General features: G+C 44.8%; 1 protein-coding gene across 6 annotated transcripts in view; it reads left to right on the forward strand.

Moving 5' to 3' along the window:
• The first annotated feature begins 2,664 nt into the window (after positions 1–2,664).
• RGS3 (regulator of G protein signaling 3) overlaps positions 2,665–15,179 on the forward strand; it is a 142,609-nt gene continuing 130,094 nt past the window's right edge. Inside the window, exons 1-2 of one of the 6 annotated variants that reach the window (XM_044940486.1) lie at positions 2,665–2,819; positions 3,469–3,649. In XM_044940486.1, coding sequence (XP_044796421.1) covers positions 2,721–2,819; positions 3,469–3,649 — 280 coding nt within the window. In that variant the 5' untranslated portion in view covers positions 2,665–2,720. Of the gene's footprint in view, positions 2,820–3,468; positions 3,650–5,326; positions 5,532–15,179 lie in introns of those variants that run through there. The other 5 variants (XM_044940487.1, XM_044940485.1, XM_044940483.1 and 2 more) reach the window with 5 other exon arrangements.

Consider the following 15,179-nt stretch of genomic DNA (forward strand, 5'->3'; position numbering starts at 1 on the left):
TAGCTTAGCAAACATTTGTTGAATTGATTCTTAATGTGTCAGAAGCCATGGAGGTCTTAGACCTACTAGTTTGCAGCCTCATCACTCTGAGCAGGAAGATTAGGGTGAATGATGACATTCTATAATGGTTCTTTGGCTGGACTCTTATTCTTCCACTGTTTATTTACTACCCTAGCAACCTGATTCATTTAACAACTCTGAAACTTAGTTGTCTCATCTATAAATACAAAGGCTTGAACTTCCTGAAGGCAAATGGTGGGATGATCTTTTTTCTTTTTTTGGTTACTAGTATTTATATATTTGGAGAAGGCAATGGCACCCCACTCCAGTACTCTTGCCTGGAGAATCCCATGGACGGAGGAGCCTGGTGGGCTGCAGTCCATGGGGTCACTAGGAGTCGGACCCGACTGAGCGACTTCACTTTCACTTTTCACTTTCATGCATTGGAGAAGGAAATGGCAACCCACTGCAGTGTTCTTGCCTGGAGAATCCCAGGGACGGCGGAGCCTGGTGGGCTGCCGTCTGTGGGGTCACACAGAGTCAGACACGACTGAAGTGACTTAGCAGCAGCAGCACTAATATGTTCATTACATTTGAGCCATCTTTGTGTTCCTAGAATAAATATCATTTGAATGAATCATGAATTTACTGCTGGATTTGATTTGCTATTATTTTATTTAGGATTTCTGTGTCTATATTCATAAGTCAGATTGGCCTAGCAGAGATTTAAAACTAGTTATAGGACATAGATGTATTTCATTTGACTTACATAATATTTTGAAAAGATTTGAATTGTCAATATTAAAAAATTGGGAAATATATTAAAAATTAGAGATTTCTGATTTTTAAAAAAGGAATGTGGCAAAACTGGGAGGATGTGGGTCTAGCTTTGTCACATTTTTAATAGATCTTCTTTTTCTATGTTTTCTATTTTATTAATTTCTACTCTTGTTTTTATCTTTGGCCTTTGGTCTGTAGTTTGCTGCTGCTAACCTTATCTGGTTTTTGTCTTTGCTTAGCCTCATATCTAGGGCTGACAAATCTTCCAGCATTTTTTATAGTTCTGAAAAAGTTTTAAACTACAGAGGCATTATCTGTTTCTTGAAGGTCTAATAGAATTGGTCTCTAAAGCTGTCTGTTGTTTAGTCATGTCCGACTCTTTTGTGATCCCGTGACTGTAGCCTGCTGGGCTTCTCTGTCCATGAAATTTCCCAGGCAAGAATACTAGAGTGGGTTGCCATTTCCATCTAAGTCTTCTATAATTTTGTCAGGTAGATTTTTTATTCCCTTTTGTATTTTATCTATGGTTAGTGATCTATTAAAAATTTCAAACTCTTGTATCAATTTTAATAATTAATACTTTCTAGAAAAGCATCAGTTCCCCCCCAGATTTTCACATTTACAAATAAGGTTGCAATGGTTTTCTCTCATAATTTAAAGAATTACGTTTGTATCTTGGCTATCTCTCTCTTTCCTAAACTTGCTTCTTTATAGCTTTCTTTGTTTTGCAGAATTCTGTTCTTTGAAAAGAACCAGGCCATGGTTTTATTGTTGAAGTCTATTTTCTAAAGATAAGTTTCAACTTTAACCTTATTATTTCCTTTTAAAATTTCATCTGCAATAGCTGTTCCACTTTTAACTTTTTAAAATGTCTTTAAAGAATTTTGAAAATTGTTCTTATTTTCTAAATCAAATCATGTTTTCCCTGAATTTTCTACTCTATTCCATTGATCTGTCTTCTTTCTATATTATTTTAAGACTATTTAACGTCTGGTAGTCTTTGTCCCCTTTATTATTATTTTTCAAAATTGCTTTGACTATCAGGTCAGATGATATCTTAAAGGCACTAGGTTTCTTTGATAGCTAATGTGAAAATGTACCCAAATAAATCTCTCTAGTCCCTTCCATCCAAACACGAGAAGTCCTTATTCTTCTAGAAACAGAGTCAGTCTTAAAAAAAATATCTATAATCAATCTTTGTATGTGGATGTAGTGTACGTGTATAGGACATTTAAGTGGGTTTTTTTTTTTCCTGTGTGTGTGTGTGTGTGTAGCATGTGGCTATGCACCTATGTATGTCCAGAGATGTGATTATATATATGTGCGGGATGTGTATGTGGTGTGTTGATTAGCGTGTGGGGTGTGTGTATCTATATGGTACATTTGTATATCTGGTGTATTTGTGAATGTACATCAGAAGTGTTGTGGTAGGTGTGTGTGTGCAGTGTGTGTGTGTGCAGTATTCACACCTGCAGAAGTGCAGGTGTGTGTGTGCAGTGTTTACATTGTGTGTGTAGTTTGTCTACGTATGTGCGGAGCGTGTGTAAGTATAAGAGGGTTACTGAGACCCATGGCCAGGGGGAGCTAGAGTGTTCAGGGCACGTCCCAAAGCCAGGCCTGGTTCTCACGCTCCCTTGCCTTTTTGGAGAAAGCAGGGCCATAAACGGCAACCCTTTCTGGATGTTCCCTGTCACCGGCAGTGTGGGTTAAAGGGCCAGTGTCTCTTGCAGTGCCGCTGCCCAGGCTCCGCTCACTTCTGTCCTCCCCCTCCTGAGAAAAGAGCAACCTTCCCCTTTAAGAGAAGGAAGCTTCATTGCTCTACTAAAGAAAGGGATCTAACATTTGGTGGTGAGGGTGGTAGAGGTGGTGCCACCACAGGACAGAGTGGCACTGGGGTCTCCCAGCTGAACAGGTTAGCTGCTGATGCGGCAGAAGGACTCATGAGGGAACCTGCAAGGCAGCGGGACCTTGACCCCAGTGGGGGTGAAGGGCCCCGTGTGGGCCTCAGTCTTTTCTCCCCCAGGCCACATACGGATAATGTAAGTCTGCCCAGCCCTCCTGCTGGCTGTACCTTAGTACCTCTAAGATATCACCTGGTCTGATATCCAAAACAATTTGGAAAAATAATAATAGAGGGGGCTAGGACTGACTGGGGCTTTCCAGGTAGTGCTAGTGGTAAAGAACCCACCTGCCAATGCAGGAGACATGAAATGTGGGTTTGATCCCTGGGTCGGGAAGATGCCCTGGAGGAGGGCATGGCAACCCACTCTAGTATTCTTGCCTGGATAATCCCCACAGATAGAAGAGCCTGGTGGGCTGCAGTCCATAGGGTCTCGTAGAGTTGGACACAACTGAAGTGACTTAGCACGCACGCACGCATGCAGGACTTAACAGATGTTAAATAGTCCTAAAATAATGTAGAAAGAAGACAAACAGGTCAATGGACCAGAATAGAATGTGCATCTGCTGGTTGCTCACAGCTTCCTGAGTTCAAGGTGGTCTTCCCTAGTGCAAGTGGTCCCTGGCAGAGCTTTGAAGGGGCCACTGTCACCTGGGCTCATCACTTTTCCCTTCATGGACTTCCCTTTCCCCAGGCTGTGGAATACCATACTTTCTAATTCCTACTGGGGTGAACCCCTCTCTTGGAGGCATCCTCAGGCGTGTCATGCTCCCATCTTGCTTCCACAGGTCTTCAGCACTTTCAGCCTCAGAGTCTTGTCTGCATTCTATGGCTTGAGCCTAAACTTGCCTATTTTCCCTGGCTGCATGGAGTGGCAGAGCCAGGATACCTCCCTGGCCAGAAAGGATGCCTGGACTCAGACTTCCCCAGCCAGGAGAAGGATCAGGCCCACTCAAGTCCAGGGTGCAGGTAAGTCTGTCTACCATTGGGCTGGGGCCAGGGAAGCAGGCTTGTCCCTGCTATGGGCAGTGCTCAACAAGTGGGTGTGGAGAAAGAGGAGAAAGGGCTTTACAATGTGCCAGGATTCAAACGATCCGCTGGCTGTTACGTGAGTCATTTGCAGTTGACCACTAGTTTGTAGATTTCTGGGCTCTTCTCCAGTTTCTCCTCCCCGCTGGTGGCCAGTTGGCCCTGTGGCATCTAGTTTCCTTGCCTGCCTCAAGAAGGCAGGTCTGCAACCTTCACTTGCCATTGGTCATGGGGCAGGCATGGAGGCCAAGGAAGAACAGAAGGAGGGTGGTCCTTGGGGCAGACAGGGCTGGGCTCAACTTTCAGCTCTGCCAACCCTGGACAAGTCACCTGTTCTCTCTGTGTGAGATTCAGATTTAGCCCTGGTGAATTGGAGCTAATACTTCCTAGAGTTACTGGTAAAGATTAACCAAGAAGATGGCTGTAAATTGCACAGCTCAGCCACTGGCACTAGGTCCTCAATACATAAAGCTTTTTTCTCCACTTTCTCTCTTGCATCCCCCCATCTTGTCTTGAGTGGCTCAATGAGTCACAAATATCCATTTGGCAACTTCCAACACTCCCCATTTTTAGATTTACATAAGACCAGCAGCTTTCCCTCCCTCAGCAGCAACAGTCAGAGGGTTGCAAAGCAGATGTCTTGGTGTGAAACTGCTCCCAGAGGCATCCCATGAATGTTTGCCGACAAAACAGCACAGGGGCTGTCCCTCTTTCCAGCTCTGCTTCCTCCCACCACTTGGGAGATTGGAAGGGCCTATCCCTCTACATGGGCTTCGCAGTGGTAAAGAATCCGCCTGCCAATGCAGGAGACGTGGGTTCAATCCCTAAGTCAAGAAGATCCCCTAGAGTAGGAAATGGCACCCACTCCAGTATTCTGGCCTGGAAAATCTCATAGACAGAGGAGCCCGGCAGGCTAGTTCTTGGGGTCCCAAAGAATCGGATACTACTGGGCACATCCACACCTCTCCACGCACTATACTGTGCTTTTCTTCCTCTCAGGTGCTAGGGGTCTGTCCTCCTGTCCCCTGGCACCAGGCTGCAGATGGTGGGCCATGAGGCTGGCTGGAGGAAGCTGCTCTGGTCTGGACCTGTGCCAGGCTGCTCCCACCCAAGAGAAGGCTCAAGAAAGAGATGGAGGGGCCGGGGTCAGGGAAGGGGCCTGCAGCCTGGCTGCTGCTGCTGGTGGTGGTGTGGGGGGTCAGGGATCCAAGAGTGCAGAACATTTTCCCAACTCCCACTGCATTGGGCTAGGAGGTGCTCCTCTGTCCTTGCTTAGGGAGGGTGATTACTGGTCTGAACTTCAAAGCATGTTGAACAGGGCTAATTGCTGGCCTGAGGGTGCCAGGCGTGGGCAAGTCAGGAGTCGCGGGCCCGGCATAGGGCTAGTACTTGCAGCCCAGCCCGGGCCCGAGAGCCCCGATCCCCCGGTAGGGTCGCCCGTGGATTGCGGTCCCTGGCCTGTCCTGGCCGCCGTGCTGCTGTTGCAGAGGGCCCGCGGTCGCCTCCTTCCCCTCTGCCCGCGGCGGCTCGGTCAGGTGGAAATATCCCCATTCAAACCCGCGCGGGCCAATCAGAACCCGGCGCGCCGCCGGTTCAAACATGCGCTGCACCCGGCCTCCCGCCTGGCGGCGGAGACACTGGCGCGGGGGCGGGTGAACCTGCTGCCTCGGTTACTGGGAGCAACACAGACGCCTCGAGTTACAGGCGCCCTCGCCCTGGCACGGCCGGAGCGGAGCCGTGGCCATGGAGCGCTCCCTGCACCGCGTCTCCCTCGGGAGCCGGCGCGCCCAGCCGGGCTTGTCCTTCTATCTCACCACCTTTGGTAAGTGCGCCGCCCGGGGTGGCTTGGTTCTGCCTGCATACCCAGAGAGGGCAGCTCCCTCGGGGGTAGGTGAGGCCGGGAGCACCTGACTCCCATGGTCATCCAGGAGGGGCTCAAGGCAGAGGCTCAGCCCGAGCAAGCCTCTGGACACCACCTGCTGCTTGGCCATTGGTGTCAAGGGTAGTTGCTGCTGGCTCTCTTGGCTGGAATAATCATGCCCAGTTAATACTTGAGAGATTCGGTCTGCCACTGCTGAGTTTCCCATTAGCAAGCTGCTCAGGGTTAAATCAAGGTCTTGTTACTACATCTTGAGATCTGGGTCCTCTTTCCTTTGGCTCAGGGACAAGACAGGTGCCAGGTCAGCCCAGGGGGCCTTGGCTTCTTGTGGGCTCCCCTTGGGCACAGCAGTGTGGTGGCTCCCGTGGACACCTGACCCTCAGCAGGGGTGGAAGGATTCTCTCCTCCAGGAGTTACCTGGCTCTCTGAAGGTTCACAGGGCTGCCCTGGGGACTGGAGGTAGAAAGAAGTGGGCAGTAGGCACCTGCTTCCAAACCCCTAGATAGCACAGCTGAGTTCCCCCAGTAACAGTGGGGCAGCAACCTTCCCAATGGTCTGGGCAAAGCCGGCCTCCCAAGTCCCCGAAGTGAAGATAATTAGCCCTGGCCTAGGATGCAGCCCTTCGCAGCCCTTGTCTCCTCACTGGTTCTGCAACTCTGTGGGGAGGGAGTTATATCTCCTCCCTGAAGACTTGAGATATAGAGACGAAAGTCTCCCAGTGAGCCATTTGGTGCCTAAGCTCAAGCCTTCTGAGATGCCATGTCTAGAACATTAAAACAACAACAACAAAAACACTTCAAAACAGATTTTTTTAACATCAAAAACATTTTGTATTGGGATATAGCTGATTAACAATGTTGTGGGAGTTTCAGGTGAACAGTGAGGGGATTCAGCCATACATGTACATGTACAAAACAACTTTTATACAATTTTCTTTATGAAGGATGAAATAGTTATTGCAACGTAAGTGGACTTTGCACACATTTCAAAGACAGAGCACCGAAGGAGTTATACCCTCCCTGGGGTTCTGGCTCTCCTATTCAGAGGCTTACCTCTATCAGTACACTTGGGTGTTCACAACCTGCCTCTTCTCTAGGGGCAGAAGGAGTGATGGAAAAGCAGTGGCTTGGCCCCTAGATATGACCTGTGATCTGGCATCTTGGAATTCACGGGTCCAGTTGGTAGAGGCTAACAATAAGAGGAATTAACTTGCCACTGTTTGTTGCATGTTTGTCTTTCGCCATGCCACATGCCAAGTGCTTTCCCTGTATCATCTCATTTAAGCCTCCCAACTGTTAGAGGCAATTCTCGTGAACCCCATGGGGATGTGGGGCTGTACCAGACAAGGGAGGCTTCTGGGATGATCTGAGTTGGTAGGGCTGGGGTGGTCAGGAAAGAGTGGCAGAGAGGTGTGGTGGCAGAGGCCTTGGTACCTTAGCTGTATCCTGATTAAAAAGTAAAAAATATGTTTCATTGTTTTTCCTCCTTATTATCACGGTAAGATGTATTAATTGTTGAACACAGTGAGAAGAAGAAAGTGAAAATCCCCTGTAATCTGACTCCCCAGAGAAAGCCATTGTTAACATGGTTTATATCCTTCCAGACTTATTTCTCTGTGTGTGTGCCTGCCTGACTTTAACAAAATTGAGATCCTATTGTATGTACAGCTTTGTAACTCATTTCATTTCCTTACTAGTGTGGTGGGACTATTTCCTTGTATCAGCCTGTATTCCTCTGTTGAAGTAATCTCCTTGCTAGATCTGGGAAACTGGGGAGAGTCCAGCCCAGCAGGGAGTGGACGCCCTGCCCAGCCACACCTCCAGGCTGGGGTGGGTGGGTATCAGGGAAGGTTGCTATGTGAACCAGTGACTGTGCCCTGAGTGTGCAGCAGGCGGGCAGGAACCTGGTGGGGTGGGGAGCCTCTTGCTCCGTGTATGTAGCCTCCTCTCAACTCTCTCTGAGGACAGACACTGGAAAAGTTTCCTCTGGTTTCCTGCATTAACTCTGTTTCCTTGACAAAATCAGCCCTCTTCCAGGCTGCTGGTTTTCTTTGTGCACTGAATGACCTTTGCTCGTCTGCTTGTGAATGAGGAGTCTTATCAGAGGTTATCAAATGTGGCCAATAATTAGAAGCACCTGGAGAGCCTGTTAAATAGACAGATTCCTGGGGACTTCCCTGGTGGTCCAGTGGCTAAGATTTCATGCTCCCGTTGTGCCAGCCCCAGGTTCGATCGCTGGTCAGGGAACTAGATCTCACGTACTGCAATGAAAAAAACAAACAAAAATATCTCACAGGCTGCAGCAAAGATCCTGAATGCTGCAATTAATACCTGGTGCAGCCAAATAAATAAATAGTAAAAAACAAAAGCAAAAAAACCTACAGATTCCTAGAATCGTCTCCTGAAGATCCTGGTTTAACAGGTTTGGGGTAGAGTCAAGAAGTCACAGAAGTAGTATTTTGATAATCAGCCGAGTTTGGAAGCTATAGATTCAGAGTCAGTTTTGATAGCCACCGTGGACTCCCTTAAAATGAAGGTCTTTGCTAAACTTTCCTCAATTTCCTGGCTTTTCCCCAGCATGGCAGGTAGCTCCTGGCCTTCAGCTGCGGGCTTTGCCAGGGTGGAACCAGATGAAGCTACTGCCTAGCTGGTAGTTTTCCTGAGCACAAACAGTTAAAGGGAGGTAAATTTCCAGAATTCCTTTCAGGGAGAATACTGTATGGAATATGTTGTGGTTTATGCATTTGTATGTATGTGTTTGTGTGCATGAGTACAAACCTTTGTCTCCCACTAAGGGCACCTTCAAGTAATGTTAATTGGCCATGCTTTAAGTTGCCTTGTAGGAGGTGGCCTGGCTTCAGGGGAGAGGAGTAAGTAAACTAGGGTTTGAACCTAACAACTCCAGAGGGATTTTTACTTATGAGAAATGGTATAATTTGAAGAAGCCATTACTGGTACACATAAGATTTTTCCCCTTCAGGATTATATATTTTAATTTTATTAGTATATTTGCTGGCTTTAAAAAATAGCTTTATTGAGATATAATTTACACACGTACAATTCATTCATTTAAAGTATACAATTAAGTGGTTTTCAGCGTATTCTCAGAGTTGTGTAACCATCACCACAGTCAATTTCAGACCATTTTTATCACTTCAGAAAGAAACACTATACCTGTTAGTTTGAAAGTGAAAGTCACTCAGTTGTGACCAACTCTTTGTGATCCCATGGACTGTAGTCTGCCAGGCTCTCCTGTCCATGGAATTCTCCAGGCCAGAATACTGGAGTGGGTAGCCGTTCCCTTCTCCGGGGGATCTTCCCAACCCAGGGGTGGAACCCAGGTCTCCCGCATTGTAGGTGGATTCTTTACTGTCTGAGCCACCAAGGAAGCCCTAGTTTATTACCCCCCAGTTCCCAGTCCCCTCTGTCCCTCAACTCTAAGCAATCACTAATTTATTTTCTGTCTCTATAGATTTGCTTATTTGGGATATTTCATGTAAATGGAATCATGTAACGTGTGGTCTTTTGTGAATGGCTTCTTTCACTTAGCATACGGTCTTCAAGGTTCATCCATGTTGTAGCATGTATCAACACTTCACTGACTTTTTATGGCTGGTAATATTCCATTGTCTGGATATACCACATTTTGTTTATGCACTCACCAATGGACATTTAGATGGCTTCTGTCTTTCGTCTATTACGAATACTGCTCTGCTACAAACATTCATACACAAGTTTTTGTGTGGACAAATATTTTCAATTCTCTTGCATATATACCTTGGAATAGAATTGCTAGAAGGGACAAGAAGGCCTTCTTCAGTGAATGATGTTTAATAATAGAAGAAAACACCAAAAGGGGAAAGATTAGAGATCTCTTCAGGAAAATTGGAAACATCAAGGGAGCTTTCTGCCCCAAAATGGTCACAATAAAGGATAAAGGATAAAAAAGGCACCTAGTAGGTGCTGAAGAGATCAAGAAGAGAAGGAAAGAATACATGGAAGAACTGTATAAAAAAAGATCTTAATGAACCAGATTACTACAATGGTGTGGTTAGTCACCTAGAGCCAGACATTCTAGACTGTGAAGTCAAGTGGACCTTAAGAAGCAGCTGTTAATAAAGCTAGTAAAGATAGTGCTAAGTCGTGTGAGACTCTTGCAATCCCTTGGACTATAGCTTGCCAGGTTCCTCTGTCCATGGGTTTCTCCAGGCAAGAATACTTGAGTGGGCTGCCATTTCCTTCTCCAGGGGAACTTCCCATAAATCTAGTGGTTGTGGTGAAATTCCAGCAGAACTATTTATGTCCCTAAAGGGCATAAATAAAGGTTTTGCACTCATTATGTCAGCAAATCTGGAAGAAGACCCAGTAGTGGCCACAGTACTGGAAAAGGTCAATCCAATTCCCAAGAAGGGTGGTACCAAAGAATGTTCTAACCAGCAGACAATTGCACTCATCTCCCATGCTAAGGTCATGCTTAAAATCTTGCATGCTATGCTTCAACTGTATGCAAACCAAGAGCTGTAGATGTCCAAGCTGGTTTTAGAAAAGGAAGAGGAACTAGAGATCAAATTGCCAACATTCGCTGGATTACGGAAAAAGCAAAGGAATTTCAGAAAAATATCTATCTCTGTTTCATCGGCTACACTAAAGCCTTTGACTGTGTAGATCATGACAAGCTGTGGAAAGCTCTTAGAGAGATGGGAATACCAGACCATCTTACCCGAGAAAACTGTATGCAGGTCAAGAAGCAGCAGTTGTCTGGAACCTTGTATGGAACAACTGATTGGTTCAAGATTGAGAAAGGAGTATGACTGGGATGTCTGCCGTCACCCTGTTTATTTAACCGATATGCTGAGCTCATCATGGGAAATGCTGGGCTGGATGAGTTACAAGCTGGAATCAAGATAGGCGGGAGAAACATCAACAACCTCAGATATGTGGATGATACCACTCTAATGGCAGAAAGCGAAGAGGAACTAAAGAACCTCTTGATGAGGGTGAAGGAGGAGAGTGAAAGAGCTGCCTTAAGGCTAAATATTAAAAAAAAACTAGGATCATGGCATCCGGCTCCATTACTTCATGGCAAAAAAAAGGGGAAAAGGTGAAAACAATGACAGATTTCTTCTTCTTGGGCTCCAAAATCACTGTGGATGATGACTGCAGCCATGAAATCAGAAGACGATTGCTTCTTGGCAGGAAAGCGATGACAAACCTAGACAGTGTGTTGAGAATCAGAGACATTCCTCTGCCGACAAAGGCCCATATAGTCAAGGCTATGCTCTTCCCAGTGGTCACATATGGTTGTGAGAGCTGGACCATAAAGAAGGCAGAATGCCAAAGAATTGATGCCTTCAAACTGTGGTGCTGGAGAAGACTCCTAAGAGTCCCTTGGACAGCAAGGAGATCAAACAAGTCAATCAATCTTAAGGGAGATCAACTCTGAATATTCACTGGAAGGGCTGAAGCTGAAGCTCCAGTATTTTGGTCACCTAATGTGAACAGATGACTCATTGGAAAAGTCCTTGATGCTGGGAAAGATCGAGGGGAGGAGAAGAGGGTGTCAGAGGATGAGATGGCTGGACAGCATCACCAATGCAATGAACATGAATTTGGGCAAACTCTGGGAGATGGTGAGGGACAGGGGGGCATGGTGTGCTGCAGTCCATGGGGTTGCAAAGAGTTGGACATGACTGGTTGACTGAACAACAACAACAGCAAGAATTGCTAGGTCAAATGGCAACTCTGTGTTTAACTGTTTGAGAAGCTATCAAACTCTCTTCCAGAGTGGTTGTACCATTTTACATTTCCATTGGCAAGGCTGAGGTTTTTATTTCTCCACAGTCTCACCAACACTTGTTATTGTCTGACTTTTTGGTTCTAGCCATCCTAGTACATGTGAAGTGGTATCTCATTAAGGTTTTGACTTGCATTTCTCTGAGGACCAGTGCTATTGAGCATCTTTCATATGCTTATGGGCTAATTATATATTTGTGAAAGTTTATTCAGATTATTTGCCCATTTAATTTAAAATTAACTTAAATAGCCAATTTCAGGACTGAAAGTGAAAGTCACTCAGTTGTGTCTGACTCTTTGTGACCCCATGGACTATACAGTCCTTGGAAATCTCCAGGCCAGAATACTGGAGTGCGTAGCCTTTCCCTTTTCCACAGGATCTTCCCAACACAGGGATTGAACCCAGGTCTCCCTCATTGCAGGCAAATTCTTTACCAGCTGAGCCACAAGGAAAGCCATGAATACTGGAGTGGGTAGCCTATCCCTTCTCCAGTGGATCTTCCGGACCCGGGAATCCAACTGGGGTCTCCTGCATTGTAGGCAGATTCTTTACCAACTGAGCTATGAGGGAAGCCCTGATTCCAGGACTATTTGTTTTTTATTAAGTTGCAAGGGCTCAGTGGTAAAGAGTCTGCCTGCCAAGCAGGAGATGTGGGTTCAATCTCTGGGTCAGAAAGATCCCCTGGAGAAGGAAGTGGCAACTCACTCCAGTATTCTTGCCTAGAAAATCCCATGGACAGAGGAGCCTGGCAGATTACAGTCTGTGGGGTCACAAAGAGTCAGACATGACTTGAATGAGCACACTACTACCACCGAGAGTTCTTTGTATATGCTAGATACTAGTCCCTTATCATAAATTATTTACAAATATTTTTTTCAATCTGTGGGTTTTTTGACCCACTTTCTTGCTAGTTTTCTTTGAAGCACAAATGTTTTTCATTTTGATGAAGTCCAGTTAATCCATTTTACATTTTGTTACTTGTACTTTTGGTGTCAAATCTCAGCATCTACTGTCATATCCAAGATCACAGAGATTTAATTCTGTTTTCTTCTAAGTGTCTTATAGTTTTGGCTCTTAGATTTTGGTCTTTGAGTTTGAGTTTAAAAAGTATTTTTTAAAGAAGATTTTGAGTTAATTTTTGTATATGGTGTGAGGAAAGGATCCAACTTAATTCGTCTGTATATGGTTTCCAGTTGTCTTGGGATCATTTGCTGAAAATGCCATTATATTGTCATTGGATGCTCTTGGCACCTATGTTGAAAATTAATTGACCATACATACATGAGTTTCTTTTCAGACTTTTAATTCTTTTCCATTGATCTGTCTGTCTGTTCATTGGAAGGATGCTGGGAAAGATTGAAGGCAAAAGGAGAAAGGAGCAACAGAGGATGAGATGGTTAGATAGCATCACTGACTCAATGGACATGAGTTTGAGCAAACTCCGGGAGACAGTGAAGGACAGAGGAGCCTGGTGTGCTGTAGTCCATGGGGTTGCACAGTCCAACAAGATTTAGTGAGTGAACAACAAAATTTTTATGCCAGTATCACACTATCTTGATTACTGTTGCTTTGTAGTAAGTTTTGAAATTGGGAAGTGTGAATCTTTCAACTTTTTTCTTCTTTTTCAAGATTATTTGACTATCTTGGATTTCCTGAGTTTCTACATGAATTTTAGGCACAATTTATATAGAAAATATAAACCCAAGTTCATAAAAAGGTTTGATAAATATCTAAAGAGTATCTTCTTGAAAGAATACCAACTTATTAGCTGGCCTGAGGCAACAGATAATTAACCTACCTGGGATTCGGTCCAGGAGCTGAATGTGGTGAGTGGTCATGGAAGAGAACAGGTTGCCTTTCCTCCAGGGTGTCTGAGCCAGGAGCTGATAGGCAGTCTGGACATGTTTTGAGGGCTGCAGGGAACTGTGAACATTGGGTGACACAAGACACAGCCCACCTCTCTTTAGAACTGTTATCCCCAAATGAACCTGCAGGATAAAAGCTGTGGGTAGCGGCTTTGCGTGTCAGCTCTAGAGGAAGCGACCAGAATCTTTGGTTCACCAGAGGGACAAAGTCAGAAAGATGTGGTTCTGAAGGCAGAGTAGACTTAGGAATGTCATTAACCTACTGGGCATCTTCTTTGTTTTTCTGTGTTTGTTGTGCCAGTACCATGTTAGCAGGGGCTTGTCCCTCTCCTTTCTCGGCCTCACATTAGAAGCTACAGAGATAAAAAGTCCATTTCCATAGTGAGAATGAAGCTTGGGAACAGATGCCAGGAGGATGATGTGTTGGGCAATGAGAAGTCAGGCCCTGAACTGGAGGCCTGCAACATGGCCCTGCCAGCTGCCCCTGGCTCACCCTGCTGCCCTGAGCCCGCAGTAGTCCCTGGGCTTGGCTGGGAAACCCGTTAACCATGTCTCAGAAGCTTGTCATTTGCTGGTCAGGGTCCTCAGCCTTTATTGGCTTTCCTGTCGGTTGGAGACCATTTGCTTGGGAGCGTTCAGAAACTCTCAGAGTTTCTGGCCTGTCAACAGCCCTTTGTTCTCTTTCCCAATTCTGCTTTTTATGTTCTTTTTCTTTCTTTTTTTGCTATGCCATGCATGGCCTGTGGGATCTTAGTTCCCTGACCAGGGGTCAAACCCTTGCCCCCTGCAATGGAAGCACAGAACCTTAACCTCTAGACCACCAGGGAAGCCCTTTATGTTTTTTTTTTTTTTTTAACAAAACAAAATGAAACTCTTTATTATGAAAGTTAGCACACAGACAGAAAGTGTCCTCCAAATGACGTGCAGTGCAGTGGTTTATCATGAAGCAGACACGACTGCCAGAATCCAGAAGCCTTATATTTGATGTGTAGTTTTTTTTTTTTTTTTTTTATCATTCAGTTCAAAATATTTTCTAATTTTCAAGTAATTTCTTGTTGAATTCATTGGTTATTTGGAAGTATATTTCTTAATTTCTAAGTATTGGGGATTTTAGTCATTTTTTGTCCAATGTATTTTGCATCCTTTCAGTCCTTTGATGGCCCGGCATAATGTCAATTTTTATAAATGTTTTGTTTGTGCTTGAAAAGATCTGTAGTAGATGGGTGTAGGGTTCTTTGTATATGTCAGGTTTAGGTCAAGTTCGCTACTTTTGTTGTTCACATATTCTGTCTTTGCTGATTTTTTTCCACATCAGTTACTAAAAGAAGTGGGTTAAAATTCCTGTTATGACTGTAAATTTATCAATTTCTCGTTTTAGTTCTGTCATTTTCTCCTTTATGTATTTTGAAGCAATAGTAAAAGCATACAAATTTAGAATTATTATCTTTCTGATGAGCTGAAATGCTTATTATTATGATCTTCTTTTATTGTTTGAAGTCTTCTCTTTATTTCTAGTGGAGATAAAGTCTACTTTTCCTGACATTGACATAAATAGCTGGTCTTCTTTTGGTTAATAATTGCATATCTCTTTCCATCATGTTTCTTTAAATCTTTCTGTTTCTTTACATTTTAGATGCAGTGTCTATTATAAAGGGCAGGCACAGACTTGTTTTTTTTTCTTCGTAATACAGACCTGGAATGATCTCTTCCTTTAAAAGGATCTTTATTTGCTTCTGACAGGTGCTTGAGGTCACTAGCAATCTGGAATAACCTTAATTCAGTGTTAGGGACTGAGACTGAGTTGGGCTGCAGTCCTGTGTGGGACTGTTTAGCTGTGGTTTTGTTGCTGTTGTTGCTGTTCAGTTGCCAAGTCATGTCCGACTCTTTGCAATCCCATGAACTGCAGCACGGCAGTCTTCCCTGTCCTTTACCA

The sequence above is a fragment of the Bubalus bubalis genome, chromosome 3 (assembly GCF_019923935.1).
Source record: "Bubalus bubalis isolate 160015118507 breed Murrah chromosome 3, NDDB_SH_1, whole genome shotgun sequence".
NCBI lineage: Eukaryota > Metazoa > Chordata > Mammalia > Artiodactyla > Bovidae > Bubalus > Bubalus bubalis.